Consider the following 27982-nt stretch of genomic DNA (forward strand, 5'->3'; position numbering starts at 1 on the left):
GCAAAGATGCCTCAAACAACTTTTCCCTCGCCGGAGGGTTTTCATATGAAATGTCGTTTATCTTTCAACAAAGACACTGCACAGCAATGCCGGCCTAGAGCAAAGATTCTGCTCAACCAGGGGCTCCGACGGAGTGCCCAAAATCACACTCGAGGACAAAGAGGAAATGCACAGGGATGAAATCAAACCAAAAAATAAATAAATAAATAAATAAATACTGCTTTCCCATCGCAAAGGCTTCACACAACCATGCCAGAGGTATTGCAAATTTCACGTCAAATTCTGACGCTCGCATCTCTTAATTCCTCTTCCAGAATGAACGCCCAACACAAGACCTGGTTTGTACCAAACTGGATCATCTCTTTTGGGGGTAGTATACTACTTTCTCTCTTTTTGGGGGTAGGCTCCTCGCCCCTGCCTCCTATCTCCGGCAGGACATGACGGTTCCGGGTACAACTACCTCGGACTGCCGGACGGGGCCTACGCCAAAGAGAGAGACATCACCTCCCGTTTTACATCTATTAAATAAATGGCATCTCAAACCTCACTCAAGCCTGCGTGTCTTCCCGATAGAAATGGAAGTGGAGCGTAGTTCTAGCGTGAAGACCAGCAGGTGCACATCATCACATCATTAGCTGGGTAACTTCTAGCCAATCGCACGTAAGCCAATGCTTTATAAGTCCGCTCACAATCTATCACATTGCTGTTTTGGTGTGCTAACACTGCAACCTCCACCTCCCCACCACCACCAGTTGAGCCCTGTCCCGCAGGGGGGTAGGCTCCTCGCCCCTGTCTCCTATCTCCGGCAGGACATGACGGTTCTGGGTACAACTACCTCGGACTGCTGGACGGGGCCTACGCCAAAGAGAGAGACATCACCTCCCGTTTTACATCTATCAAATTAATTGCATCTCAAACTTCACTCAAGCCTGCGTGTCTTCCCGATAGAAATTATTCTCCCTGCCCAGTAGGTGGTGATAAGCATAAGAATAAGAATAAGACATAAGAATGTGAATCACCAAAAGAAAGTGAAAGTTAAAGTGGAGATTGGCTGAGCAGGGAGAATTAATAGTAAAAAAGGAATTAAATATGGATCTGTTTTATCATATCGCTTCTGAAGACATGGATTAAACCACTGAAGGCACATGGATTAGACTACTTTTATGCTGATTTATGGAGCTTCAATATTTTAGATTCACTTTCATTGTATGAACCAAAAGAGCTGAAACTCTTCTAAAAATCTTAATTTATGTTCTGCAGAAAAACTAAAGTCATACACATCCAGGATGGCATGAGGGTGAGTAAATGATGAGAGAATTTTAATTTCATTTCATTCAATAATTCAGTTTTCAAGGGAATTATTCCTTTATGAGCATGATGTAGCCCCTGTACCAAATAACTTTTCCCATTTCTCCTCTACCTCCTCTATTGTGCAGGACATGACGTGCCAAGTGATTCTGCTTATTTAGCATTTTTTTTGCATTCCTTGCATTGTTTGAACATGTTTTATGCACAACAATAACACTCAATTGGCATTAAGGGAAATGTAGACCCTACACATAAACTGATTTTAATGTAATTGTTTCATACATTACAATTTAAAATGGTGATCAGTGTATTGAAAATAATTTTTCATTTTTTCATTTCTGTTATCATGTCTCCCTTTTATTTTTTTGGAATCATATTCATGTAGTGTTTATCATAGATAAGTGATGTATTTTAAAAGTGGCATTCAGTGTTCATTATAATGAGGCATAGGTTTTGCAACTCAGTACTCAATACTCACTACTCATGAGTACTTTTAAATAAGCTACTCTTTTACTCTTACTTGAGTAGATTTTAGGACAGCTACTTTTACTCTATTCACACAAATTTTTTTGGGAAGTAACAGTACTTCTACTTGAGTATGATTTTTCAGTACTCTTTCTACACCTGATCCTAATATGGTATTGTATGTGGAAGTCCATGGTCTCAGATGAAGAAGCGTTTCTTCTGCAAAGCATATTAGGATCATATCTTGCCCTCAGCTTCCTCTGCCTGCCTGGTTGAATCAATCACAGACTAAATGGCAACACTGTAGCACTTCAGATAGCATAATTTGCTGGAAAATGAACATGAATGAGACATGAACATGAATGAGACATTAAACCGAGGTTTTGACTCCCTGTGGTAATGAAAAATCCCAGGGCATTCTCATAAAGAGTAGGGGTATAAATTCCCCCCAATGGCTGTTATCTATGATGGCCTCCTAATAATCCCCATCCCTGAATTGGCAACATCTCTCAACTCTCTTCTCCACCAATAGCTGGTGTATGGTGAGCATTCTGGCACACTACGGCTGCCCTCGCTTCATCCAGGTGATGGTTGAGCAGATTCCCCTATACTATGTAAAGCGTTTTGAGTGCCTAGAAAAGTGTTATATAAATTGAATGACTAAGGAATAAATAAGAAATCCATCATGATTTCTCCAAATGTGTGAACTTTTGGACTAAAAGCTCCAATACTAAAAATGCTGTGATGTTCACTCCTTACCTAAATTATGGAAATAAGTTCACTGTAACATTTTGATCATGAAACATAATTTACTCTTCAAAGCGTGAGATTTAGAGCTTTTAAATGATGTATTGGTTTTCAAGATTTCTTTATAATTGACCATTTAAACATGTAGTAAATATAAATAATGTACATAAACAGGTCTTTAACAGGTTTTAAAAGGCCTCTCTTCAGTGTGAATCCTCAGATGATTCAAGTGTTTTTTCTTTGCAATGATTTTTGCACTGATGACACTGGAAAGGCTTCTTTTCAGAGTGAATTACTATGTGCCTCTTAAGGCTGTCTGCACGTGTGTAACTCTTTCCACATTGAAGACATTTGAAAGGCCTCTCTCCAGTGTGAATTCTTATATGATTGTCAAGGTGTACTTTTTGTTTGTAACTCTTTTCACACTGAGGGCATGTATAAAATATTTTGGCTCTTGTTTTATGCCTTCTTTTTGGTGAGGAATTATTACAGATTTATTAGGTGTCTGATACTGATGTTTCTCCTCCACTTCATCCAGTTCTTGACTTTCCTCTTTCACTTGCATCTGATCTGAAATAAAAATAATTAATAATCAGAAAATATATTCAAATGCAACAAATGTAAAATGTAAAGTTAACTAATTGAAGGGGTCATGGCATGAGGAATCAAATTTTCCTTGATCTTTTGACATATAAGCGGTCATTGTACTATAAAAACATACTGCTGGTTTCAAAACTTAAAACTTCCTCAATAGAAAAAGAGCATTTATTTAAACCAAGCTGCAAAAACGGCTTGTTTGGAATTTGTGGAACTCGTGATGTCACAAGGACCAAATACACCTGCATATGCAATGCCTATTTTTCCATCATTGCACCATTGGCGTTGCCCACTGGCACTCAGTCAGTCACACAGGTGAAGAGGTTAGAGATGGGCCTGTCATAGGAGATTCATTCAAAGTGGACTTACACAGGACATCTTTATGTGCCTGCCTGGGTTTAAATGTTTTCTACATAAAAATGCACAGACAGACTGCTTTGACAGACCGCCTTAGACCATTTAAAGGGCACCTATTATGGAATTTTTGAAATTTACCACACCTGTAGTGTGTAACATAGATTTAAGTGAACAAAAACATCCTGCAAAGTTTTATATATGAAAGTTCACCGTAAAAAAAGTTATAGTCGACTGAGTCAATTTAATGAATCGTTTTTCCAATGAGTCATTTTGAAAACATCATGTCGACAACATGACGCTGTGTTCTCAAGTGCATATCAAAAGTGACATTTTTTTCACTGCCCAGGGACGAGCATGTGAAGAATCAGTGGCTAGAGTTTATATTTACAACTATACCACACAAGTATAGCCCGAACCTTGTGCTGTGTTCGCATCATTTTAATGACGATTGCTTTACGAACATGAATGCTTTCAAGTGTGGATTCATGAGCGGTTGATACTGAAGGAAGGTTCAGTACCAAGTTTATTTGGATCAGCTTCCTCCTCCGAATCACAACCTGTAAGTATTATTAATAATGGTTGCTTTTATGTGTTTTTTAGCATGCTTAATAAGTATTTGTGTGTGTTGTGTAAGTTATGCTCAGCGCAGCTTCTAGGTCTCCAATGTCAATTTTTTTTAAATATGTGAAATGTTTGTCGATGTTATTGGAGTTGTCATAAAGAATAGAGCAATAACTTGTAGTAATGCAGTGCTTTATCAATATGTTTATGCGTTGGGCTAATGCAAACAATAACTGATTGGGTGTTTACCACCAAACTTTGGGCTATGATCGCTAACATAAATCAACTCAAATTCCTTCTCTGATTTAGATTTTTTTACTACAAAGCGGTGATGGGCGTTCCATTTCCGACAATCTCTACACAGAGTATACCAATCACAACTGACTGGGTGATCTGACCAATCACCGCAGATTAGCGTCACGCAAAGGAGGGGTTTGGAAAAATGAGTTGTTGAACTAATCATTTGGGAGTCGGTGAGCAAATCAGGTAAACATAAATGCATATTATAAGACAACAAAAGTGTTTTTTGTCATTGCATGCATGTAAAACTGTTGTTGGGGACTCCCAAAACAATATTAGGAACATTTTAAATGCCATAATAGGTGCCCTTTAATACGTATCTCGGGTTGCTTTTAAAAGAAGTGGTGTCAAGTTACAACTCTGAAGATGAGCGTTGGTTGCATTCTTTTGCCATCTATGCTATTTTTAGTTGTTGGTGTATGAAAACATGAAAGAATGATACTGGATTTGGATTTGTCTTTAACGTATTTTAGAGTGGATTGTATGTTCGGCTCATACCAGTCATAAAACATTTCAAGCTTTGCAAAGGAATTATTACTGTTATTGAAAAATCTGTTTACTGTTGAAGCAATGCGACGGATGATTCCATGGTAGACAGCATCATTGATTATAATGGGTTCTATTGGTTTTGACGGGACACAACACTCGGGTCTGGTATAGAGAGGGTGTTAGTCTTGAAATGAACAGTTTAATATGTTCAAAAGTAAGTGTTGGATGTGCATTATGTATAAACCTTAACATTTAGTTTTATAATGTTGTTGAGCTGGTTAATATGTCTGTATTCGAGGGGCTGCACAATGTTAGCCAATCAGAACAGTGGGCGTTTACGTTGAAGTTCAAAGGAAGCGCTTATGCCAAAATTGAGCATCTTATCAGACAACACTGTACATCCACTTACATACCTAATAATGAAACACATGGACACATTTCAGACAGAGGGCCACATTATGACTGTTTTAATGCAACAACAACAACAAAAAACTTAACTAATATTATCAGTGGACCTTAGGGAAGATAAAAAAAAAATGATATATATAAAAAAGTGCATTTCATGGCCCTTTTAAAGTGGACAGATTACTTGGGTCTGAGATACTCAAATCACACATCAGTAGTGTAATAAATAAAGAAGAATCAAGAATGGACACCAACCTATTTGTTCCTCAGTTTCTTAATTTTTCACTCTGTATGGTTCTGGATAACCCATGTCCTCTCTCTCCTCTTTAATTAAATCCATATTCACAATAGTATGCCAGAAATTATTGACACACTTGAAGTTTGTACTTCTGGAAATGGGACTGGCTTCATAATCACTGTGTGGTAGCGATGAAAATAAATAAAATGTCAGAATTTAAAATGTTTCACCTTTAAGCTTTTCTTCTTAAAATTTCACATTTTTGCATTTATCCTCAAATTTACTTATTTTTTTGTACCCTTGACTGATAATGATATTAACTTACATTTCAAAACACACTTTAACAGACCTCTCATTACCTCATGTAAAATAAATTTCGAACTGCAAATATATATATTATACTTCTTTATTGGTGTTACACAGGATCTGAAACTAATTAGTTTCCAACGCTTTATACAAACACAGAAACGTTTAGAAAGACCAACTATGAGCACAAAACATACCACAGCAATTAACGTTTTGCATTGTTTTGAACCTTAAAAGCTGAAGACAGACACAGCAGACTAATGATTTGCGGGCGCGGAGCGGCCTTATGACGTCACAACAACAAATCGCACATGGAATGAAAATAAAAGTCCTTTTACTCGACCAAATCGCAAATACACAATATTATAGTGGGTTTTGTGAGAGATAAATTATTACATATTTATATATACTATTATAATAATAACTAAAACATTTTATTTATATTTTGATAACCTGAAATTTTACATCAACAATACACCTGAAATTGTATGATTATGAATAAAGTTTTATTATTATTATTATTATTATTATTGTTATCATAAATGACCAATTTCATCATGCAACTTTGAGAAGAAAATGAAATGGATATGTATGGAAAGCAAATAAAAACCTCAAAATTATCAAATATTTGTTAAATTGAGATTGATTTTAAAATAACAGCTGGCATTATATACTTGGGAACAAAGATGGCAATAAATATGTCTAAAAACAATATGGTATTTCATTTAAAAATGTCTCCAGCAGGGCCTCTCATTAACTTTTGTCTTCTTTGTGTCATATTGGACTTACACTGACATCTAGCGGCTTGGATGCAGCATCATTCAATATCAATAGTTTTCAGTTTCATATGCCATTGTAGAAATGTAGAATTCACAGTCAGCCATGATTACTTTAATCAATGAGTGAAAGTGTCAAATAACAGGATGGTTACTGAGATTAAGTGAGCAGTATTTGGCTGGTCATGTGATTCTAACATGGCAGCCCCCATGTGTGGACCCTCTCCATGTAGAATAAAACCGCTTTTATAAGATTACTGAAAAGACTGGATTCTTCATTTTGAAGTGAGTGGTCATGGTTCCCTTATCGAGAGGTCTCTCCTATTGCGTAAGTAGCTTACGCTATGGGAAAACTCCGTTTCTCGAGAAATATTGAAATCTTTATGTAAAACGCATTGCAGCTGCACAGCAGACAGTGATGAGCGAGGCAGCTCGGTCACTGGCTGTGCTGCGGCAACTGCTCGAACCAATGACGGGGCGATTTAGAACGCGCCACCAATGGGGTGCCCCGCTTTCGCGCGCTCATAGCCTGCTGAAATTAGCATATGAGGGCTATATAATGAGCATCCCGTCATTCCGGTTCTTTAGATTTAATCTCCTTCAGCGAAGACCTTCTCTTCGCTGGATCCTCCGGATTGTTGGAGTCTTTCGCCGCCGTTGAAAAGCTACAGCGGGACTGCTAAGAGGACGCCGGCACCTTCAGCCGCCTGAAGCCTTCTGCTACGCCATCCGGCGCGCGATCGCATATCCTTTTACTAAGCATATCCTTTTACTGCAAGCGCTCGCCCGGCAGTAAAGAGTGATGTTTCTAAGGCGTTGTTTCAGATGCCTTCAGCCTGCGCCTCGTGCAGAGGCCCTCTTCCTGACGGGGATCATCACATCATTTGCACTCGCTGCCTGGGACCAGACCACGCAGAAGCTGCACGCATTCAGGGCGGATGCCCGAATGCGACTCACTGGGCCTCGCCGGGCTGCTGCCGCTTTGCCGCTTTCACCGCAGCTGAGCCGGCTGCCACCGTGCTGCCACCTCTGTTCGAGCCGCGCAAGAAAAGCGCCGCTCACAGAGGCTGCCAGAGCACGTAGACTTCCGTGGCGTCACGCCGGCTCAGTCCCGCGTGCTTCACCACTACCAGAGATCTCCCGCCGCCCACGAGGCGGACCAGCACCCCTCCAACAGAGCGGTGGGTCTCGTCTCGCTTCGCACGCCAGGGACGACGATGGAAAGGATGACATTCTTTCTATTGACGCTGCATCCAATGACTGGCCGGGCTCGTTCGACCCCGCGCCATCAACATCAGCGGACACGAGCGCGGGCACCAGCGTGGAAGAGACCGCCTCAGCAGCAGCGAGCAAAACGTGTAAAACATTACCCAGTCCCCTTACAGGCGGCTGGAAATGTCTGTACAGCAGTCGATGGGCCAGTCACAGAACTCGCTCACCTGCACTCAAACGCCGTGTTAACGGCAACACACAGAAAACACAAAAATCATTTTCTGCCTGTGTCACTAAGGGGTCACGTGTCCACGCTAAAGTGCGCACTTTGGCACTGTTTGGACAGTATTGATAAGTATCAATACTGTCCAAACAGTGCCAAATACTTCCCCAGCTCCAGCTGGACGACCCATAAATGTAGATCGTGTGCCTACTGTCATGTATGCACCACTACACACAAGCACTGTTCCCACAGTTATAGACGCTTCCCCAGTAAAAGCGGGAAGTACTATAAGTATAGCGCGCGTGCCTGCTGTCATGCACGCACCCCTACACACACATACCCATACAGTTTCACACAGCTCTCTAAACGCCGCAAGCATCACAGATGCAATGCGCGAGCTAAGAAACTCCCCGCTAAATGCGGAAAGCTTTATGTGGCGCGCGTGCCTACCACAGTATGCACCCCCACCCATAAGCGCTGGCCATACAGTTCCAAACAGAGCCGCGAGCATCACAGATGCGACGCGCGGGCCAAGAAACTCCCCGCTAAGAGCGGGAAGCTTTATGGAAGTGGCGCGCGTGCCTATGTATGCACCCCCACCCGTAAACACTGTAGTTTCTAACATTTCTCCGGCTCTTTCTGCAGAGCATTACGGAGATAACGCGCGTGCCTGTAATCTCACACGCACTCAACAAAGCTGCTCAGCGCGCGCACGTGCCTCTGAGAGCTGTAAGCTCAGTGTAGAACATTAGAACATTACCCAGTCCCCTTACAGGCGGTTGGAAATGTCTATACAGCAGTCAATGGGCCAGTCATAAAACTCGCTCACCTGCAATCAAACGCCGTTTTCACGGCGACACACAGAAATCACCAAAAGAGTCATTTTCTGCCTGTGTCACTAAGGGTTCACATGTCCACACTAAAGTGCGCATTCCCACATATCAATACTGTCCAAACAGTGCCAAACACCTCCCCAGCTCAGGCTGGATGTCTCAAATATGTAGATCGTGTGCCTATTGTCATGTATTCACCACTACACACAAGCACTGTTCCCACAGTTATAAACACTTCCCCAGTAAAAACGGGAAGTGCTATAAGTGTAGCGCGTGTGCCTGCTGTATTGCACGCACCCCTACACACAGCTACCCACACAGTTTCAAACAGCTATGCCGCAAACATCACAGATGTAATGCGCGAGCTAAGAAACTCCCGCTAAATGCGGAAAGCTTTATGAACGTGGCGCGCGTGCCCATAATGATGAATGCACCCCCACTTCAAAACACTGTTCATACAGTTTCAAGCACTCATGCTGTCAGCATTTCGGAAATAGCGCATGTGCCTGTACTCTCACACGCACCTCTGCACTCGGCTCTCAATACAGCTGCTCAGCGTGCACCTGCGCCTCTGAGAGCCGTAGATTCTGTGTTAGCACAAAGCGATTTGCCGGCGGGGCCCATACGTCACTGCGACACACCCCCAGCCGGCATTCAGCCCATATCTGTGCGAGCAGAAGCCTGGAAAAAAAAAAAAAAATAAATAAAAATCCCCGACATGCCGAAATGGGTTTTTGAACATAATAAAACACGGATACTCACTTCAATTCGCTCGCAGACCACCCCGCTTTTCAGCGGTGGTCGAGACGAAAGTGAGGAAAGATGTGTCACATGTTCTACGCACCGAGGTGCTCAAACTGATAGAGAAGGGCGCTATAGAAACTGTTCCTCCCTCTTTGAGCGAGGCAGGTTTTTACAGCCGCTATTTTCTCGTCCCAAAAAAGGACGGTGGCCTTCGCCCCATCCTGGATCTCAGACATCTGAACAAAGCGTTAATGATTCGCTCGTTCAGAATGTTAACAACCAAACACATCCTCGCGCAAGTTCGCCCCGGGGATTGGTTTCTATCAGTGGATTTGAAAGACGCTTACTTTCACATCCCGATAGCGCCTCATCACAGGCCCTTTCTGAGATTCGCTTTCGAGGGACAGTCATACCGGTACACAGTACTACCATTCGGCCTATCATTGGCCCCCCCGTACATTCACGAAATGTATGGATGCAGCACTTCCCCCCCCTGAGACAGCGGGGAGTGCGGATACTGAATTACCTCGACGATTGGCTAATCATAGCACAATCAGAGGTTCAGTTAATGACACACAGATCTTGGACTATCAGCCATTTACAATGCCTGGGTCTGAGAATAAATTTTGCAAAGAGCGTGCTATCCCCCAGCCAGAATATTTCTTTTCTGGGAATAGTGCTAGACTCAGTGCAGATGACAGCGCGCCTCTCATCAGAGCGCCGCTTTCTATTCGACGCCTTGCAACATCGTTCAGAACGGGCGCGCACGCCCCCGTCAAATGATTTCAGAGAATGCTCGGCCTCATTGCCTCGGCATCAGCTGTACTCCAGCTAGGATTGTTGCACATGCGTCCTCTCCAGCGCTGGCTCAAGAGCCGCGTCCCCACTCACGCGTGGCTCTCAGGCCACTTTTTGATCAGAGCGAATCACGGCTGTATAAAAGCCCTGACGCCCTGGAAAGCCATAAAATGGTATCAAACCGGCGTGCGTCTGGGCGTGAATACGCGGAGAAAAATGATCACGACAGATGCCTCCAAAATAGGATGGGGGGCCCTTTACGAGGGCAGGCCTGTTTCCGGTTTTTGGTCAAACCCGGAAAAGCGCCTACACATAAACTGTCTGGAAATGAAAGCGGTCGCCTTGGCTCTCAGAGCCCTGCTTCCGTACCTGCAAAACGAACACGTCCTGGTCCGAACGGACAACATGAAGGTAGTTTCGTATATAAATCGCCAAGGTGGACTCAGGTCGAGCTCCCTGCACTCTATGGCCAGGAGCTCATTCTATGGTCACAACACCACCTGCGCTCGCTAAGAGCAGCGCACGTGCCAGGCGTCCTGAACCAAGGAGCGGACATGCTATCCAGAGACAAAGTTCTCCCAGGAGAATGGTCTCTCCACCCTCTGACGGTTCAGTGGTTATGGCGAACCTTTGGCGAGGCGGAGGTTCAGCCTCCAGGAAAACGCAGCACTGCCCTCTCTTCTCAAAAGCACGGACGCTGCCGCCCAAGTTTGGCCGAGCCGCCCCTTGTATGCTTTTCCCCGATCGCGATGCTGCCTCAGGTCATCAGTCGGATCAGGGAGGTGAAATGTGCAGTGCTCCTGGTAGCCCCACTCTGGAAAAACCAGACGTGGTTTCCAGAGCTGGTACAGATGATGCAATCTGCCCCATGGCCGATTCCGCTGAGGCAAGACCTCCTTGGACAGGCCAGCGGGATGATTTTTCATCCCCGCCCCGATCTGTGGGCCCTCCATGCATGGCCCCTCAACGGGTTCCCGAGAACCTCCCCAGTGGAGTTCTGAAAACCATTGCTGAGGCACGAGCCCACTCTACGAGGCGCTTGTATGCCCAAAAGTGGAAAGTGTTCAGTGACTGGTGTGATACCAAGAGCTTGAACCCCAAAACGTGTGAGATACCGTGCGTACTCGCCTTTTTGCATAAGCTGCTGGAGGCGGGCCGCACACCCTCCACGCTCAAAGTCTATGTGGCTGCCATAGCGGCGTCACACAGTCCTGATAAAGGACATTCATTAGGAAAAACGATCTGATCGTTCGTTTCCTAAGAGGCGCTAGGAGGATGAACCCTCCTCACCCACCTTCGGTGCCGATCTGGGACCTGGCCACGGTCCTGGACGCACTCAAAGGTGCCCCGTTCGAACCTCTCCGAACCGTGCACCTCAAGCAGCTCTCGCTCAAAACCATGCTCTTGCTGGCACTCGCTTCAGTTAAAAGAGTGGGCGACCTGCACGCGCTGTCATCAAGAGCTGCTTGCCTGGAATTTGGACCTAACGACTGCAGAGTTGTCCTTAGGCCAAAGCACGGGTATATTCCTAAGGTGCTCTCCACTCCCTTCAGAGCACAGGTGATATCTCTGGCAGCTCTATCGTCCTCAGCAGACGAAGGCAACGCAATTTTACTCTGCCCGGTCAGGGCGCTCAGAGTATATTTGGAACGTTCTGCCCTGTTCAGACAGATGGAACAATTATTCGTATGCTTTGGCGGCCGAACTAAGGGTCTCGCTGTTTCAAAGCAACGAATATCGGCTGGATAGTGGATGCTATAGCGCTAGCTTATGAAGCCAAGGGCCTTCAATGCCCCTTAGGTGTCAAAGCTCACTCTACGAGGAGCATGGCCTCCTCGTGGGCATGGTCGAGTGGGATACCCATTTAAGATATTTGTGGCAGGCTGGGCCTCGCCTTCGACATTTATCAGGTTTTATAATCTACAGGTCCCCTCACTACATTCCAACATTCTATCAGTCTGACTGTGGAATGAGCTGGAGTATGTACATGCTGGGCATTATCTCCTCCCTTATAAGGTCCGTCTCTGACCGACTTAGAGGGTTTATTATGCGTACCAGTACACAAAAAACTCAGTACATAAGATGTGTACTTGTGTTTGTACAAGGAGCGCCCCACCTTGTAGGTAAGGGCGCCCTGTCATACCCCACTAAATAGCTCGCCTCTGGCCGGCTTGTGGAATAATCACTTTGCTTTAAGGCTCAGGCACCTGCCTCTGGCTTTATACAGCGAAGTCAGCACGCATGGCATTTTACATGGGGTTCCCGTAGCGTAAGCTACTTACGCAATAGGAGAGACCTCTCGATAAGGGAACGACTCGGTTACTAACGTAACCTCGGTTCCCTGAGAGAGGGAACGACTATTGCGTAAGCTGCCGTGCCTGTGCTTGGTCAGTCGCTTCAGTCGATTGAACCTAAAGAACCGGAATGACGGGATGCTCATTATATAGCCCTCAAATGCTAATTTCAGCAGGCTATGAGCACGCGAAAGCGGGGCGCGCCCCCATTGGTGGCGCGTTCTAAATCGCCCCGTCGTTGGTTCGAGCAGTTGCCGCAGCACAGCCAATGACCGAGCTGCCTCGCTCATCACTGTCTGCTGTGCAGCTGCAATGCGTTTTACATAAAGACTTCAATATTTCTCGAGAAACTGAGTTTTCCCATAGCGTAAGCTACTTACGCAATAGTCGTTCCCTCTCTCAGGGAACCGAGGTTACGTTAGTAACCGAGTCGTTTCCTACATATATCGCAAAATTACAGTTCATGTCTTCAGGAGTTTGACTATTTATTTATATATATTTTTAAGGAAAATTCTCTCATCATTTACTCACCGTCATGCCATCCCAGATGTGTATTACATTCTTTCTTCTGCAGAACACATATGAAGATTTCTAGAAAAATATTTCAGCTATGTAGGTCTATACAAGTGAATGGGTACCAAAAGTCTGAAGCTCCAAAATGCATACAAAGACAGCATAAAAGTAAACAATAAGTCTTCAGTGGTTAAGTCCATGTCTTCAGAAGTGATATGATAGATGTGGGTGAGAAAAAAAAACAGTGGGTGCTTCTCAATAAAAGGCTGCAGCCTAGTTAGACAGTGTCCTTACTAGACCAGTCTTTCTAGCATTCAGTGCTAGAATGAGACAGTTTATTATATTATATATATAGTATATTGACAGCGGGGCAGTGGTGGCTCAGTGGTTGAGGCTCAGGGTTATTGACCAGAAGGTCAGGGGTTCAAGCCCCAGCACCACCAAGATGCCACTGTTGGGCCCTTGAGCAAGGCACTTAACTCCAGGTTGCTCCAGGGGGATTGTCCCTCTAATAACTGCACTGTAAGTTGCTTTGGATAAAAGCATCTGCCAAATGTATAAATGTAAATGTATTAAGTGCACATGTGGTTTTATTTATCATTTGGGACTTTGAAAGTGCTCAGGTGCCTCGCTCTTTTCGAGCCCGGCACAGTGGTTCCTCTAAAACAATTCCAGAGGCTCCTGGGGCATATGTATTGATGCATATGAGACCGCTTCAGCACTGGTGACAATCACCCCTTCTTGCCGTCAGACTTTCAACCAGACTTTCAACCTAACCCTAAACCTAACTTCTGCTTTCTGTGGACCAGAGTCCCCTTGCAGCAGGTGTCCAGAAGTGACGTGGTGACCACAGACGCCTCTCGACAGGGTTGGGGCGCCGTGTGCAATGGGCACGCTGCCGCTGGCCTCTGGACAGGACCCCGGCAGCACTGGCACATCAACTGCCTAGAGTTGTTGGCTGTATCTCTTGCCCTACAGAGGTTTCTCCCACTAATCCGCGGCAAGCACGTCTTGATCCGTTCAGACAGCACCGCGACGGTAGCGTACATAAATCGCCAAGGCGGCGTGCTCTCTCGTCATATGTCACAACTTGCCCGCCATCTCCTGCTTTGGAGTCAGCCGCGACTCAGGTCGCTGCGTGCCACTCACATCCCTGGCAACCGCAACATGACAGCGGATGCGCTGTCGCGGTAGGTTTCGCCCAGGGAGAGTGGAGGCTCCACCCCCAGGTGGTCCAGCTGAATTGGGACCGAATCGGCAAGGCACAGATAGATCTCTTTGTCTCCCAAGACAACTCCCACTGCCCGCCCTGGTACTCCCTGACAGGAGCTCCTCTCGGGACAGACGCGCTGACACACAGCTGGCCCCGGGTGCTGCGCAAGTACGCATTTCCCCCAGTGAGCCTTCTTGCACCGGTGCTGTGCAAGATTATGGAGGACGAGGAACAGGTCATCCTGGTGGCCCCTTACTGGCCCACCCGGGCCTCGTTCTCGGATCTCACGCTCCTCACGACAGCACCTTCTTTCTCAGTGATTGGGCACCCTCTGGCACACGCGCCCAGACCTCTGGAACCTTCACGTCTGGCCCCTGGACGGAATGCGGCAGAGCTAGTGGATCTACCATCTGCAGTCTTAGACACGATCAATCAAGCCAGAGCTCCCTCCACCAGGTAACTTTATGCCATAAAGTGCTGCTTGTTCGCGAATTGGTGTTCTTCCCGAGCCGAAGACCTGCAGAGGTGCGCAGTTCGGGCAGTGCTTTCATTCCTGCAGGAGAGGCTGTCCCCCTCCACCTTGAAGGTGTATGTAGCTGCTATCGCAGCCCACCAAGATGCAGTAGATGGCAAGTCCCTAGGTAAGCACGACTTGATTATCAGGTTCCTGAAAGGCGCCCGGAGACTGAACCCTCCCCGTCCTAGCCTATTTCCCTCCTGGGATCTCTCAGTGGTCCTCTCGGGCCTTCAGAGACCCCCCTGCGAGCCACTTGATTCAGTTGAGCTCAAGGCCCTCTCCCTGAAGCCAGCCCTTCTGATCGTGTTAGCCTCCATCAAGAGGGTTGGGGACCAGCAAGCGTTCTCTGTCAGCGACACCTGCCTGGAGTTCGGTCCGGCACATTCTCACGTTATCCTGAGGCTGTGACCAGGCTACGTGCCCAAGGTTCCTACAACCCCCTTCAGGGACCAGGTCGTGAACCTGCAAGCGCTGCCCCGGGAGGAGGCAGACACAGCCCTTTCGTTGCTTTGTCCGGTACGTGCTTTGCGTATCTATTTGGACCGCACGCAGAACTTTAGATGTTCTGAGCAGCTCTTTGTCTGCTTCGGCGGATGGCGGAAAGGGAACACCGTCTCCAAACAGAGGTTAGATCACTGGGTCATTGATGCTATTTCTTTATCTTATCACACCCAGGCCGTGCCCGCCCCCTTGCGGGTTTGAGTACACTCTACAAGAACTGTGGCATCCTCGTGGGCACTGGCCCATGGCACCTCCTTAGCAGACATCTGCAGAGCAGTGTGCTGGGCAGCACCCAATACCTTTGCCAAATTTTACAATCTCAGGGTTGAGTCGGTCTTGTCCCATGTTTTGTCAGGTCCGAGCCGGTAGAAGTCGGTAACGTGGCACAACCGACCGGGTGTTCCGCTTGAACACAGCGCCCTTCACCAAGTTGATCCAGTGCGTCTTCTATCCCAGGTTAGCCACTAAGCGTCGCTCCCTGGATGTTCTCCTCCCTAGCCTTCTGGCCTGCAAATTCAGCTGAGCAATTCACGTCCAGACCCACTACGAGTAACAGGTGCTCTGTACTGGTGTTGGGCTCCACAGGCTTAGTTCCCTTTTCAGGCAAACTCCCCGTGATGTATTTCCTGCGGTACGGTCCCCCTGTCGGCGGACCCGCGTTTCCCTTGGGCAGCCCCGCTGCCCCGGTCGCCGTGCTTGTAGAGTCCCCCCTCATTAGGCTGGACCTACCACTGTGCAATTTCCCACGTGTGGCTTCACAAACCTCACGGTGTATTTGCCAAATGTTACCTCCCCATAGACTGGGCAGGATGTGGCCTCCGCAGGGTCTTTTCCCCCTGAAAGAATAGGACTGGGAAAGACCACATTCCCCAACACATTTCATAGCATTAAGATAGTCCCAGCCACTTCACATCCTATGTGAAAGACATAGTGAGAGAGAAGGCCGTGGCTGCCGTGCTTGCTCCCATGCTAGTCATGTAGCACCTGCCCCCCTCAGGGGTGCGGGTAACCTAAGGTCTGTATGTGACATCTCTTTGGGGCATTGGGGAGGGCTATGATCAGCTAACACAGTTGCCTCTAGCACGCAGTAGCCTGCTTGCACCTGTCTCGACAGTTCACGTAACACGGTCAGTGCGTGGCATTTTTATATGGGACCCCTTGTGTCACTTCATTGGACACAACGTCGAGTGAGTGACAGAAGGGGAACATCATGGTTACTGTTGTAACCTCCGTTCCCCGAGGGAAGGAACGAGACATTGTGTCCCTCCTGCCACAGCACTAGACCTACCACTGTAAATGGCCGTACCTTATTTTCGGCTCCTCAGTGCAGAATCCTGACTGGCACTCGCTGCCCCGCTTCCCTTTTTACACGTATGTCTGGGGTGGGGCATGCAAATTCTGTCTGCCAACTTGACATTGGCCTTTTCTCAGGTTCAGAGGTATGCTTGGTGTCACAGGAAGACCCCTTGTGTCACTTCATTCGACACAACGTCTCGTTCCTTCCCTCGGGGAACGGAGGTTACAACAGTAACCATGACGTTAAAGGTCCCCTGACATGCTTCTTTTTGTAGGCTTTGATATAGGCCTTAGTGGTCCCTAGTACTGTATCTGAAATCTCTTTTACAAAATTCAGCCTTGGTACAGAATTATAGCCACTACAAGCCAACCCATAATGAGCTTTCCTTCAGACGTGCCGTTTCGGTGTCTGTAGTTTTAAATGCTAATGAGGAGGAGAAAGGCGGGGCAAGGTGTAGTGTGGGTGTGGTCTTGACCAGCTTGCGGCAATGGTACCATGCAAGTTTACATTGGATATATTGCAATGGCACTTAGACACGCAGTCGTTCAAGCATTTATTTACATATTTTATATTTCATATATCTTAAAAGTTCTTTGAATCAGAATCAGAATGAGCTTCATTAGCCAAGTGTGTGCAGATAGCATGGGGAAAAAACTGTTTTTTTTATGCCTAACGTTAGATGTTCTAGTACGCAGAGATCTGAAACGTCTGTAATTTTGTAAACATATCACCAACAGGAGAACGGATATCCAAATAACAAAGAAGTGAACAACACTTACAGTGTTACAGTGTGTGTATTCACACATATACCTGATGCTATCTACCTTTACATTAGCGACAGTAACTCGGCTGTTAGCTGCATAGCTAATGTTACAGCCACATTCTACGTATAACAAGCTAGGTAAAAATAAATAGTAAAGCAACACAATTATATATAATTAGTTGACTTACTTGTCCGAGGTTTGTAGGTGAGCCAAAGAGAGTTGGTACTGATCCAGACTTCAGTTTCAGATGTTCATCATGCCCTGCTCTGAACTGACCCATGTTGTGAAAACAGTCGTCTGTGAAATGTTTGGCGCAGACATACAAAAATTTGGTGTGTTGTGTCGGTGCATTCCCAGAGTAAATGAAATGTATCCATTGATCCTTCTGGGGATTGGATGAAGGAAGTAAAAAAAGACTTCTGTGATCATTTGTGCATTCAATTATTGAGCAACTTTTGTGCTTTGATCGGTCACACGCCATGATATCTCTCGAGGATAAACGAAAATCTTCCTAGCTCGTTTTCTCATTGGCGGGTCAAATTCTCTGGGCGGGCAAAGCAGAGAAGGGGGAGGTAATCTCCCCCTATATGACGTCATATAGGGGGAGATTCAAGATCAGCCCGTCTGAGATCTCATTTTCTCACAGGCAGAGAAAGATAGCCAAAACTCGGTTTACACCGACTGAAATTTCTAGACACGAGGGGACCAAATACAGGCTAGGGCCACGGTTGTCAAACGTGGACTGATTTCAGGGGGTACGCGAAAAAAATATCTAAGGGACTGTTCGTTTTTTATTTAAGGGGCTACTGGAGGAGTTTTGAGATCTGTAGTAAAAAAAGACTTGACCCTCCCTTCGCCAGCAATAATTTTTTCTATAACCCTCCAAAATGGTAGTGAAAAAAGGCATGACCCTCCCCGATAATTTATTGATTACTTCTTTACTGGTTTGCGCTTGGCAAAGATGTTCAGATAGCCATTGTTTTTTTTTACAACCAAACGACTAAACTCCTGCTTTCTCATCTTACTAGGGCTGTAACGATAGATCAAACCTACAATTCGGTTCGTATCATGATTTTTGATTTTAGATTTGAAATAAAATCATGTTTTCGGTGCTGATGCAGTGGTGACGCGTTCATGTAACATGCAAGGGTGGCGCTGCCAATAAAGTATCTAAAAGCTGCCCAAAGAACCGGCAAAAGTAATGATTATGAATATGTCAAATATAGCAAGGAGACCTTTTAATTGTTTATTAATAAACAAGTGTTTGCCAGTGTCGGCTGCAAAGATGGCGATGTTGACTCGCGATCTTCAGTAGTGAACGCGCCAGAGAGAAATGCACATTTCATACGGATTACATAAGCAGAGAGTCTGATTTCTTTCGTATTGAATTGTTCTGTTAAAAAGTAGACATTCCAAGTTTTCTATATATTTCTCAGGCCTGTGAGGCAAGTACCTTATACGCTGTGTTTCGGTTCATTTATTAGACGAGAGTCCAGTTCACGCGCCGGCGCCTCCGTGTCATGATGATCTATTTTCTACTATATTTACTTCTTATTTATTAAATCTAGGCTATTGGTTGATGAAACATTGATTAAAATTAAGATACAATTAATAAAAAACGAAATTCACTTTAAAGAAAGTTTTAAAGTCACTTTCAGAGCGGTCATGTCCGTAACATTGTTTTTTCCCTCATAAATGCGAACACGAAAAATTAAATAAAAATACTATTTTAAGTTTTGTGGAGGCCGACCCTCATCCGGTGGGTAGTATTACTTTTGTTTTGCGCTGTGTAGTTCATAGAATTACTAAAACATATTTTGCCACAGGTCTAAAAGTTAAAGATTTTGTGTCACGTCACATGTGTATTTCCCTCATATTAAATATAAAACGCATGTGTAGACTGATATTTTTCTAATGTCTGGAGCTTTATTAAGGGAGTATGGATATATAAACAGACGTTTCAGTATTAAATGCATTTTCTGAGAATTTATATTTCAAGTTTTGACTGCAAATGTCACGTCCATAACGCTGGAATTGCCCAAATTTAAAGAATTTATCCTCAACTAGTTTTTTGGCGTAGGTCTACGTATTTTATTATATTAACTTCTACTAATAGTAATTTAAAAATGTGGTAGCCCTACATCTAACACATCACACTCCACTGTTATGGTGGCAATTTCAGTAGATTTACTCACTAACATTGTTGTGGAAACACAATAAGAATGGAAACTAAAATATGGTAGTATCGTGCTACAGCGCACATTCTATCAGCTACAGTTCTGGGTCCTCATCCCAATACTATAAAACTTGACGTAGCCTACGTTCACTTCACATGTTAATGCAGCGGTAGAGTTACACTCACATGACACTGCACTTATTCGCAATCACAAAATTTCATTATTTGCTCGTGCTTTAAAGCTTTGCCGGGTAAACATTTCATTGGCGTTCTGATCTGACATGATCGCACTTTTTCTATTAACAAAATATTCGAGAGTGGAGATTGGGTTCATATCTGTTTAAAATCATTATATTCAGCACATTTGTATCATATGTTGACTTTTGATGAGATTTGTATTATATTTTTATGATTCTATTCACTATTCTCGACAAAATTGATAAAAATAAATATTATTAAATAAAAAAAAACTTGTTGTTAACAATTGGTGGTGTTGGGGGTACTCCGGAAGATCTATAATGTCTCAGGGGGTACATGCCTGTTAAAAGTTTGGGAACCACTGGGCTAGGGGAACTAATATTAATGTTAAAAAACCTCAGAAAGTGAAAATTTCATGTCAGGGGACCTTTAATGTAAAATGATTATTGTATCATTAATAATGTTTTATTTCACATCAAGGCTTTTTATCCAGATATTATTTTTGTTAATATTATTATTGATTACATTATGTTTTGTGTTCTCTCAGACCTGATTAATTGGCCAGTTAATTAGGGTCTTAGTGTTTTTAGTAATCTATATAAAGAAAATATAAAATATCTAAAGGAAAATATGGTATGGATGGTTTGTTTCCTGATCACACCTCATTCGAACTGGATTTTGGAAAGGGTTTCATTTGATGTGTATTTTAAAAACCCACTTGACATCGAGAGAAACCAGAATGAGTAACGGTGTGATTTGCGCTTTATCTGTCACTGGAGCACAAATGAAGGGACTGGAATGACTGTTAAATGAATGTCTTCTACAGTGACACGATCACTTCTGGTGTGTAAAAAGATCCATAGTTAAGTAGTTTTTTAACTCTAAACCATCAGTTTCATTAAGCTTCACGAGAGGGTGGAGTCCAAGCGGTCTCTTGTGTTATTTATACCCTTTCAAAGATTCAGAAGTAATCTTACATTTTTCTCTCGGTTGAGACATCCAGGATAAGCACATAAATGCACAATTGTGAGTAAAGATAAATACAGATCTAAAACAAAACCAACAAATCTTCTGTACAGCGTTCCTCCTCTCTTGTAAACAGCACCGTTCTTCCAGCTGTGTAGCACGTGCGTCAGACCTCGCGTGTTTCATATGCCAATGTGATTATGTCACACATGCATATCATTGCAGAACAGAAGCATGATTTAGAGTTTAAAAAATTACTTAAATATTGATAATTTTTAGCACCAAAAGTGATCATATCACTTAAAACATCAGACCAATCACACCAATTAGATAGATTTTATGTTACTTTTCAATGGCGTGAATGACATAGATTCAATGCGACTTTGATGAACAAAAAGATGTGAAATCAACGTCGGATACCAATGTCGTTTCGATGCAGCGAGAAACATCGATTTTACATTGATTCTTTATCAGTTTGCTATCTGGGCCTGTTGTCAAGTATGGATTAAGCACTGAGAGGCCCCTGGGCCAGAGAACCCCTTGATGTGTCACGTGACTACGTTCACTTTTATGCGCTACAGGAAACTTGCCAGATTTTTTTGTATTTTTCAAATTGACTGAAAAAAATTTAGAGCAATGTTTTACATGGCCAATTATTTGTACTTTTTAATTTTGAACTGATCCAAAATCAAGCATTATTAATATGCATGGTATTCAAATACCAAAAATCACTATTCGGTTATTGTGCATATGTTTAGAGGTCTTCAACCTGATTGGAGTCCTGGACGTGATAGATCTACAGGTTTTGGGCCAGGTTCGGGTCAGCATTTCAAGTAGACTATAGGGCGAGTTACGGGCTTGCAAAATGCAATTTGAGTGCCCAGTACATCACACATAAAACTCTGAACCCTCAAACAAAATTATTGGATCTTAACACACCACCAAAAAACATGGGTTTTTTCTCCATCTTCTGATTGGCATCACCAGCAGGAGGGTGTGTCTTTCAGACCAAGCCTGTACAATCTAGAGGGGGTTCATTAAAATCGATGTAAAATCTTAAATTGCATAAGTCACACCTTTGCATCTCTAGATGTAGATTTGATGTTTTTTAGAATCCTAGCCGACTCTCCCTCCTCCAATAAGCCGAAGCTCTGTCACTCAGTCTCTGAACCAGCAGGGAGTAATACACTTATGCCTCATGACCTTTTCCATAAGCAGTAATTACCACTCCCAGAGTATCTGCCACTTTAGGGGGGGGGTGTATGCTACTCCCAAATATAGTACAGAGCAGGTGGCATAGCTGTAAATACCTAAAAAACTGAGAGCTGGAAATCCCAAAATGTTGAACCATATTTTCAAAGGATCTTAACATTCCACTCTCATATAGGTCACCGAGCATATTAACCTCCCTTCAATCCACTCTGTCAAATGTTTTTTAGAATCCTAGCTGACTCTCCCTCCTCCAATAAACCGAAGCTCCGTCACCCAGACTCTGAACCAGCAGGGAGTAATACACTGATGCCTCATGACCTTTTCCATAAGCAGTAATCACCACTCCCAGAGTATCTGCCGCTTTAGGGGGGTGTATGCTACTCCCAGATATAGTACAGAGCAGGTGGCATAGCTATAAATACCTAAAAAACTGAGATCTGGAAATCCCAAAATGTTGAACCATATTTTCAAAGGATCTTAACACTTCCTTCAATCCACTCTGTCCAGTGGAAAGGGGACTTATTAATACATCATTTTGGGTTCAGCCATATGCTTGATGCAACATTTAAATAAATGTCTGAATTAAACACCCTGAAAACCTTTGTCCATACCGAGTGCAAATGCGAGATAACAGGTGTAATTTAACTTCTCCTGTTAGTTTGAGTGAAAGGCTTTGTAATGGTGAAATAGGGCAAGAAATTATTTTTCAATACAAAATCAGGGAGGGGCTCTCTCAGGTGGAAGTGACTAATTAGTCAAATATCTGAGACCAAATGCATAATAATAATATAATTTACAAAAAAAATTGGTTAGGCCTAGCCCACCTTTGTCAATCTCCTATGCAACTAAATGAAATGACGCTTTACCATTCCAAGTGAAGGACTTCCCTACACTACCAAATTGCTTGAAATAAGGAAGGGGGAAATCTACAGGGAGAGATTGTAGCAGGTAGTTGAATTTTGGAACACAATTCATTTTAATAACATTAACCTTCCCTGTCATAGATAAATGTAATGAAGAAAACTTTTTATTAAAGGGTCAAAATGAACTAAATTACACAAATTTGCTGGGAATAAAATACCAAATACTTAATGCCCTGTTTGGGCCACTGGAAGGCACGTGGCTGAAAAGCCGTTACCGGGCAGTATGCTGTCAGCTTGATCACGTATATTTTAATGTCTCCACAGCCTGAGGATTTTGATTTCTTTGACATATAGTCCTCCTAGAACAGCTATGGAACAGAATCTCACCTGTTTATGTCATTAATCGTGTTAAAACTAGCAAATCCAGAGCTCGCCGTTCACACGTCCGAACCTCGCATGGCGTCACTTGACTCCTTCTTAGTATCATGAATCGTGAACAAGTGTGAAGATGGATTTATTTTTACAAACGTTTATTTTATGTCTGCAATGTACGGTAGTGCTTGGCTAACTTGCTATGTAATGTTATTGTTTTGGTAAGTGTTTACTATTCAGCTGTGGGCCACTTTTGACCTAATACTGTGTAACAAAATGGTTGATCTCAAGAGTCTTATATAATTACAAGCTGTAATTTTATGGCCGCTATCCAAGGTAGTCCACAGCTAACTTGCTCACTAACTCTATTATCACCAAAAAAATTATTTTGCCTTCCAGAGCCACTCTCTCAGTTCAAGTATTAGTTGCCTACTTCTTTAAGCAACACTTTATAATACATTTTAAGGAAAAGAAAAACAGCTTAAAATTTTTATTTCTCCTTAGATTACAGAGTCCTTGTTTTGTCAGTAAACACCATTTATCACAAGGGAAATGTAAGAAAATCACATTGAGTTTTTTAACTAAACCTGTTCTATTGTACTTTTGTACTAAATGTGCTGCAGTTTTTCTCCCCGTCATTTAGCTGACTCTCTTAGAATGATCTCTGAAATATACAATGCAATGTCATGTCATGTATTACTGGTGTTTTTGGAATCACAATGGTGAGAAACAACATGGATTTCATACGAAACGCAATTGTGATCCCTCAAAAAAGGGGGCGAATTCGTATTAAACGGGATGGTTGACAACACTAGAAATATAACAACTTTCCTTTAAATACATCATATTTCATGCAATACAGGACATACGGCCTAGGAGTTGAAAAAAGTAGGTTTTTCAGAACATTAAAAATAGCTGAAAATCTAATCAGGAGGCAATTTTGTTTCTGGTGGTTCAATGGTTCAAATGTTATGAGCATAAACACAAAAAAAGTGCAAATTTGAACTCTTGGTGGTGCTAGAGGGTTTGAGTTAGAGACCCCAAATTTGCTATGGTTGATGTTTAGACCCAGGGAATAACAGTGACTCTCAAAACTAAATTATTTGAAGGAAAAGAGCAAACACACACTGTGTTTCCACTATCGGGCCAAATGAGGGCATGCTAGTGCATACCAGGGCCAATTGCGTTCCCACTGTCACTTCCGGGGCTTCATTGGGCCTCCTCTGGGCTTTCTCTTTAGGCCTTGGGACAAACAAGGCCAACCAAGGATTACGGCGTATACATTGTCAAAGGCAGAGTTTCACCAAACTTCCCAATTTGTGTATCCAGTGCAAAACGGTACAGGTTTGGGAAAAAAAATCTATAAAAAATGTGTGCACAGTACAAATACTTTAAACCGTCTGTAACAGGGCGGAGGGCTTTTCAGGCTAATTAAGCCTCCGAGAGGGATAAAGGCCGACTGCAGATGGTGGTGCGATAGAGAGAGATCGTTTACGGGCAGCTGACCGTCATGTGTGTGTTTGTGTCTTTTTGTTCAGTTTTATATTAAAACTATTATTTATATTGTCAAGCCGGTTCTCGCCTCCTCCTTTCCATTTATCTCTTTACACCGTCCAAATGGACAAACCAGTGCCCAAAGAAATTACTTTCCATGGTTCAGTGAACTTTCATAGACAGTGTACTGGGACATCGTTCTGCTGTTAGTGGAGAGACCACTCGAGACACCATAGCAGTTACAGTCGGTGAGTTGTCAATGCTGACTTATCTTGCTGTTTACATTCAATATAAACTCGATATTATAGATAATTAGATAACATGATGCCTCAAGCTTGTGCTTCCTTCTTGCTTGTGAATTGGGTGGGGTGTGTGGCTTTGGTACCACAATGGCGTATTAAGAGCGGGTTTTTGGGCAATGCTGCGGAGTTATTGGCCCGAAGGTGGGAGTGCAGATTAATTTATTATTTAAGTATTATATGGAAAATAGTATATTAGAATATATTGATATATTTAGAGTTTTAATTAGCTAGTTATCTGCTTTCCTGTCACCTGTATTGATCGTGCTGCGCATGAGGAGTGCTATTTCAATGATGCATGGATGAGCATTTAATATGATGATGCATAAGTCTACATGTAAAACATCAAATAATATGACATTAAAATGTATTATCAATGACCTCATGACTCTTTGTATGAGAAGTTCACACAAGGTCATTAAAACAAGTTGTTTTAACTAGTCACTGATTTAAAGTAATATATTTGCAGTAGATAATGTTACATTTTTAATGTTTACATTCTGCATTCATGGCGCTAATGTGCCAACACTCTATACACAAGCATAATATGTGCTGATTACACTCTGTTATTGTAATTTATGACACTGATACTACTGCAAAGATGGGTGAATAAAAGAATGTTAATGGTCAGAATACAGACAAACGAATCATGATAGGAGGCCAGGTCTCCTAAGCAACCAAATTGGCTCGGTTGCTAGGGAGTGTAGAGTCAAGTTGGGTAACCTACTCGTGGTTGCCATAATTTGGTTTGCTTTCGGTTGTGCGTTGTTGTAACGTGAAGCCTCCACATGCGATATGTCACCGCAGTAACGCACTCAACAAGCCATGTGATAAGATGTGTGGATTGACGATCTCAGACATGGAGGCAACTGAGATTCGTCCTCCGCCACCCAGATTGAGGCGAGTCACTACTCCACCATGAGGACTTAGGAATTGGGAATTCCAAATTGGGGAGAAAATCCCCCCAAAATTAAAAGTGGATGGAGCTTCTGGTCACATCTACCAATGACATGGACCAATGGCAATAAGAAGGTGTTTAGCAGCTGGTACAAAGTTTTTCTGAAAGTTCCCGTTAGCAAACTCAAAAACACCATAGTTTAGGACAGATTTTGTTCGAAAGGACATCACACCTGTTTGCATACAGTACAAATTATCATTACATAAAGTAATGATACAATAGATAATTTAAAGCCCATGGTGCAGGTTTTTTTTTTTGGCAATTTTCTAGTTGGTAATAAACATTTAAACAGTTATCCATTGTATTTGATGTTGTAGGGTACTACAAAAAAGAAATATAATACGGAAAAGTAGGTGATATGTTAGCTTTTAGCTACAGCTTAGCGATTATTCTTATTTCTCCCACAATGCATTCCATGACGTCACATGAGGTACTCGCTGACTGTTGGACGACAGAAGAAAGCCCGCGGCCCGCCTTACAATTGAGGGAGAGTGAGATGAGGAGTAGCTAACTAGTGAAAGAGTGACAGTGACAGATTTATAAGTAGATAGATAGCTAGATAGATAAATAGATAGATAGAATAGCATAGCATAGATAGAATAGCATAGATAGTGAGAGATAGCATAGCATAACAGATAGCTTAGAGATAGATAAAGAGTAGATCATAAATAACGTTAGTCAAAATGGTTTATTACTGTGTTTGTGGCGGGTGCAAGAACTCCAGCAAAACTGGACATAGGGTCCATTCCTTCCCCAAGGACAAAGGGATCTTCCGAAGCTGGGTGCAGTTTGTGAAGATTAGGCGGGCAGATTTTTCAGCTAGCTCTGTCACCGCCTACTCGAGAATATGCAGCGCGCATTTCAAAGAGGAGGATTACCACTCAGGGGATGCTAAAATGGTCTCACTTGGATTAAAGAGTGAGAGGAGTGCTAAATTACTTCCTACCGCCGTGCCGTCTGTGAACGCAAACCTCTCTGCTTGCCCCGTCCCGAGGTCGAGAGACACCGTCTGCCGCAAGCGAGAAATTGCCACGGTAAGCATCATGCTAACATTAATGTTTACAAGCTGCGTGTTAGCTAGCTCTGTGTGTATTTTGTATACCGTGTTCCCTTTGACACAGCCTCCACTAAATTACAAGCACGATCACTCTGACATTAGAAGAGCATATTTCGTGATTCACGAATAAAAATTCGAATAATAACAAAATTGCCCTGAAGTAAAAGTCCATATCATCATGAAAGCTTTATGGCTGTGCCATAGGTTATTGTTTCCACTGGGAAACTAACGTTAGTTGTAGCACACACGTCCCATTTTATTGATGGACTCATGAAATGACTGGGAATATTTACTTATCTTCTTGGAATTTCAAAGATGATAAGTAAATAATTCTCAGTACTTCCAAGTTGAAAATAAATGATTAAATGTTTTCATGTACTCCTGCAATGTGCTTGTACAGCCAATGTGCTTGCGAATCACTGTTCTAAGTATTCATAGTATACCCACCTCTTATTTCACTACTACACCCATTTGCATTTTGCTGACCCTTTTTCATATTTGTTTTCGCAAGATGTTGACAGACGCCTCACAGCAGGAGACTGTGGACAGTGTAGACACTGTGGAGTGTGTCGATACTGGGGATCAGCCCTTGCCCTCCTCCACTTCTGACGCTGGGACACAGTGTTCTTTGAAGCCCCCCCGATGGTCTCACGGTAAAACTTGGGTATTTTAAGGGGTAGTTATTAGATATAGTCTCTAAAACATTGCCAGTATCTATGCAATCAGAACATTTCCATACACATTGATTAAATTAATACATAGCCTACACCAAAAAACATACCAGTTTAGATTTGCCATGATTGTCTCATGTTTGGGTATGTTTACTGCCTCTCCACAGCTGTGCAGGTTAACCTGAAGCCCAAGATGGTCAGCGTGGGCACACAGACATCATTCGGCACACAAACCTCCACTCCCCTTGCTAGTCCTGA

General features: G+C 43.3%; 2 protein-coding genes across 2 annotated transcripts in view; both read left to right on the forward strand.

Moving 5' to 3' along the window:
• LOC127648801 (uncharacterized) overlaps window positions 1-27982 on the forward strand; it is a 309374-nt gene that overhangs the window by 268084 nt on the left and 13308 nt on the right. The window lies entirely within an intron of this gene.
• On the forward strand, window positions 26606-27635 carry LOC127648823 (THAP domain-containing protein 10-like). Its single transcript, XM_052133602.1, has 2 exons — window positions 26606-27030; window positions 27575-27635. Exons 1-2 carry the CDS (start codon window positions 26680-26682, stop codon window positions 27605-27607), a joined length of 384 nt encoding a protein of 127 aa, XP_051989562.1. The 5' UTR covers window positions 26606-26679; the 3' UTR covers window positions 27608-27635.

Source organism: Xyrauchen texanus, chromosome 9 (genome assembly GCF_025860055.1).
Source record: "Xyrauchen texanus isolate HMW12.3.18 chromosome 9, RBS_HiC_50CHRs, whole genome shotgun sequence".
Taxonomy (NCBI): Eukaryota; Metazoa; Chordata; class Actinopteri; order Cypriniformes; family Catostomidae; genus Xyrauchen; species Xyrauchen texanus.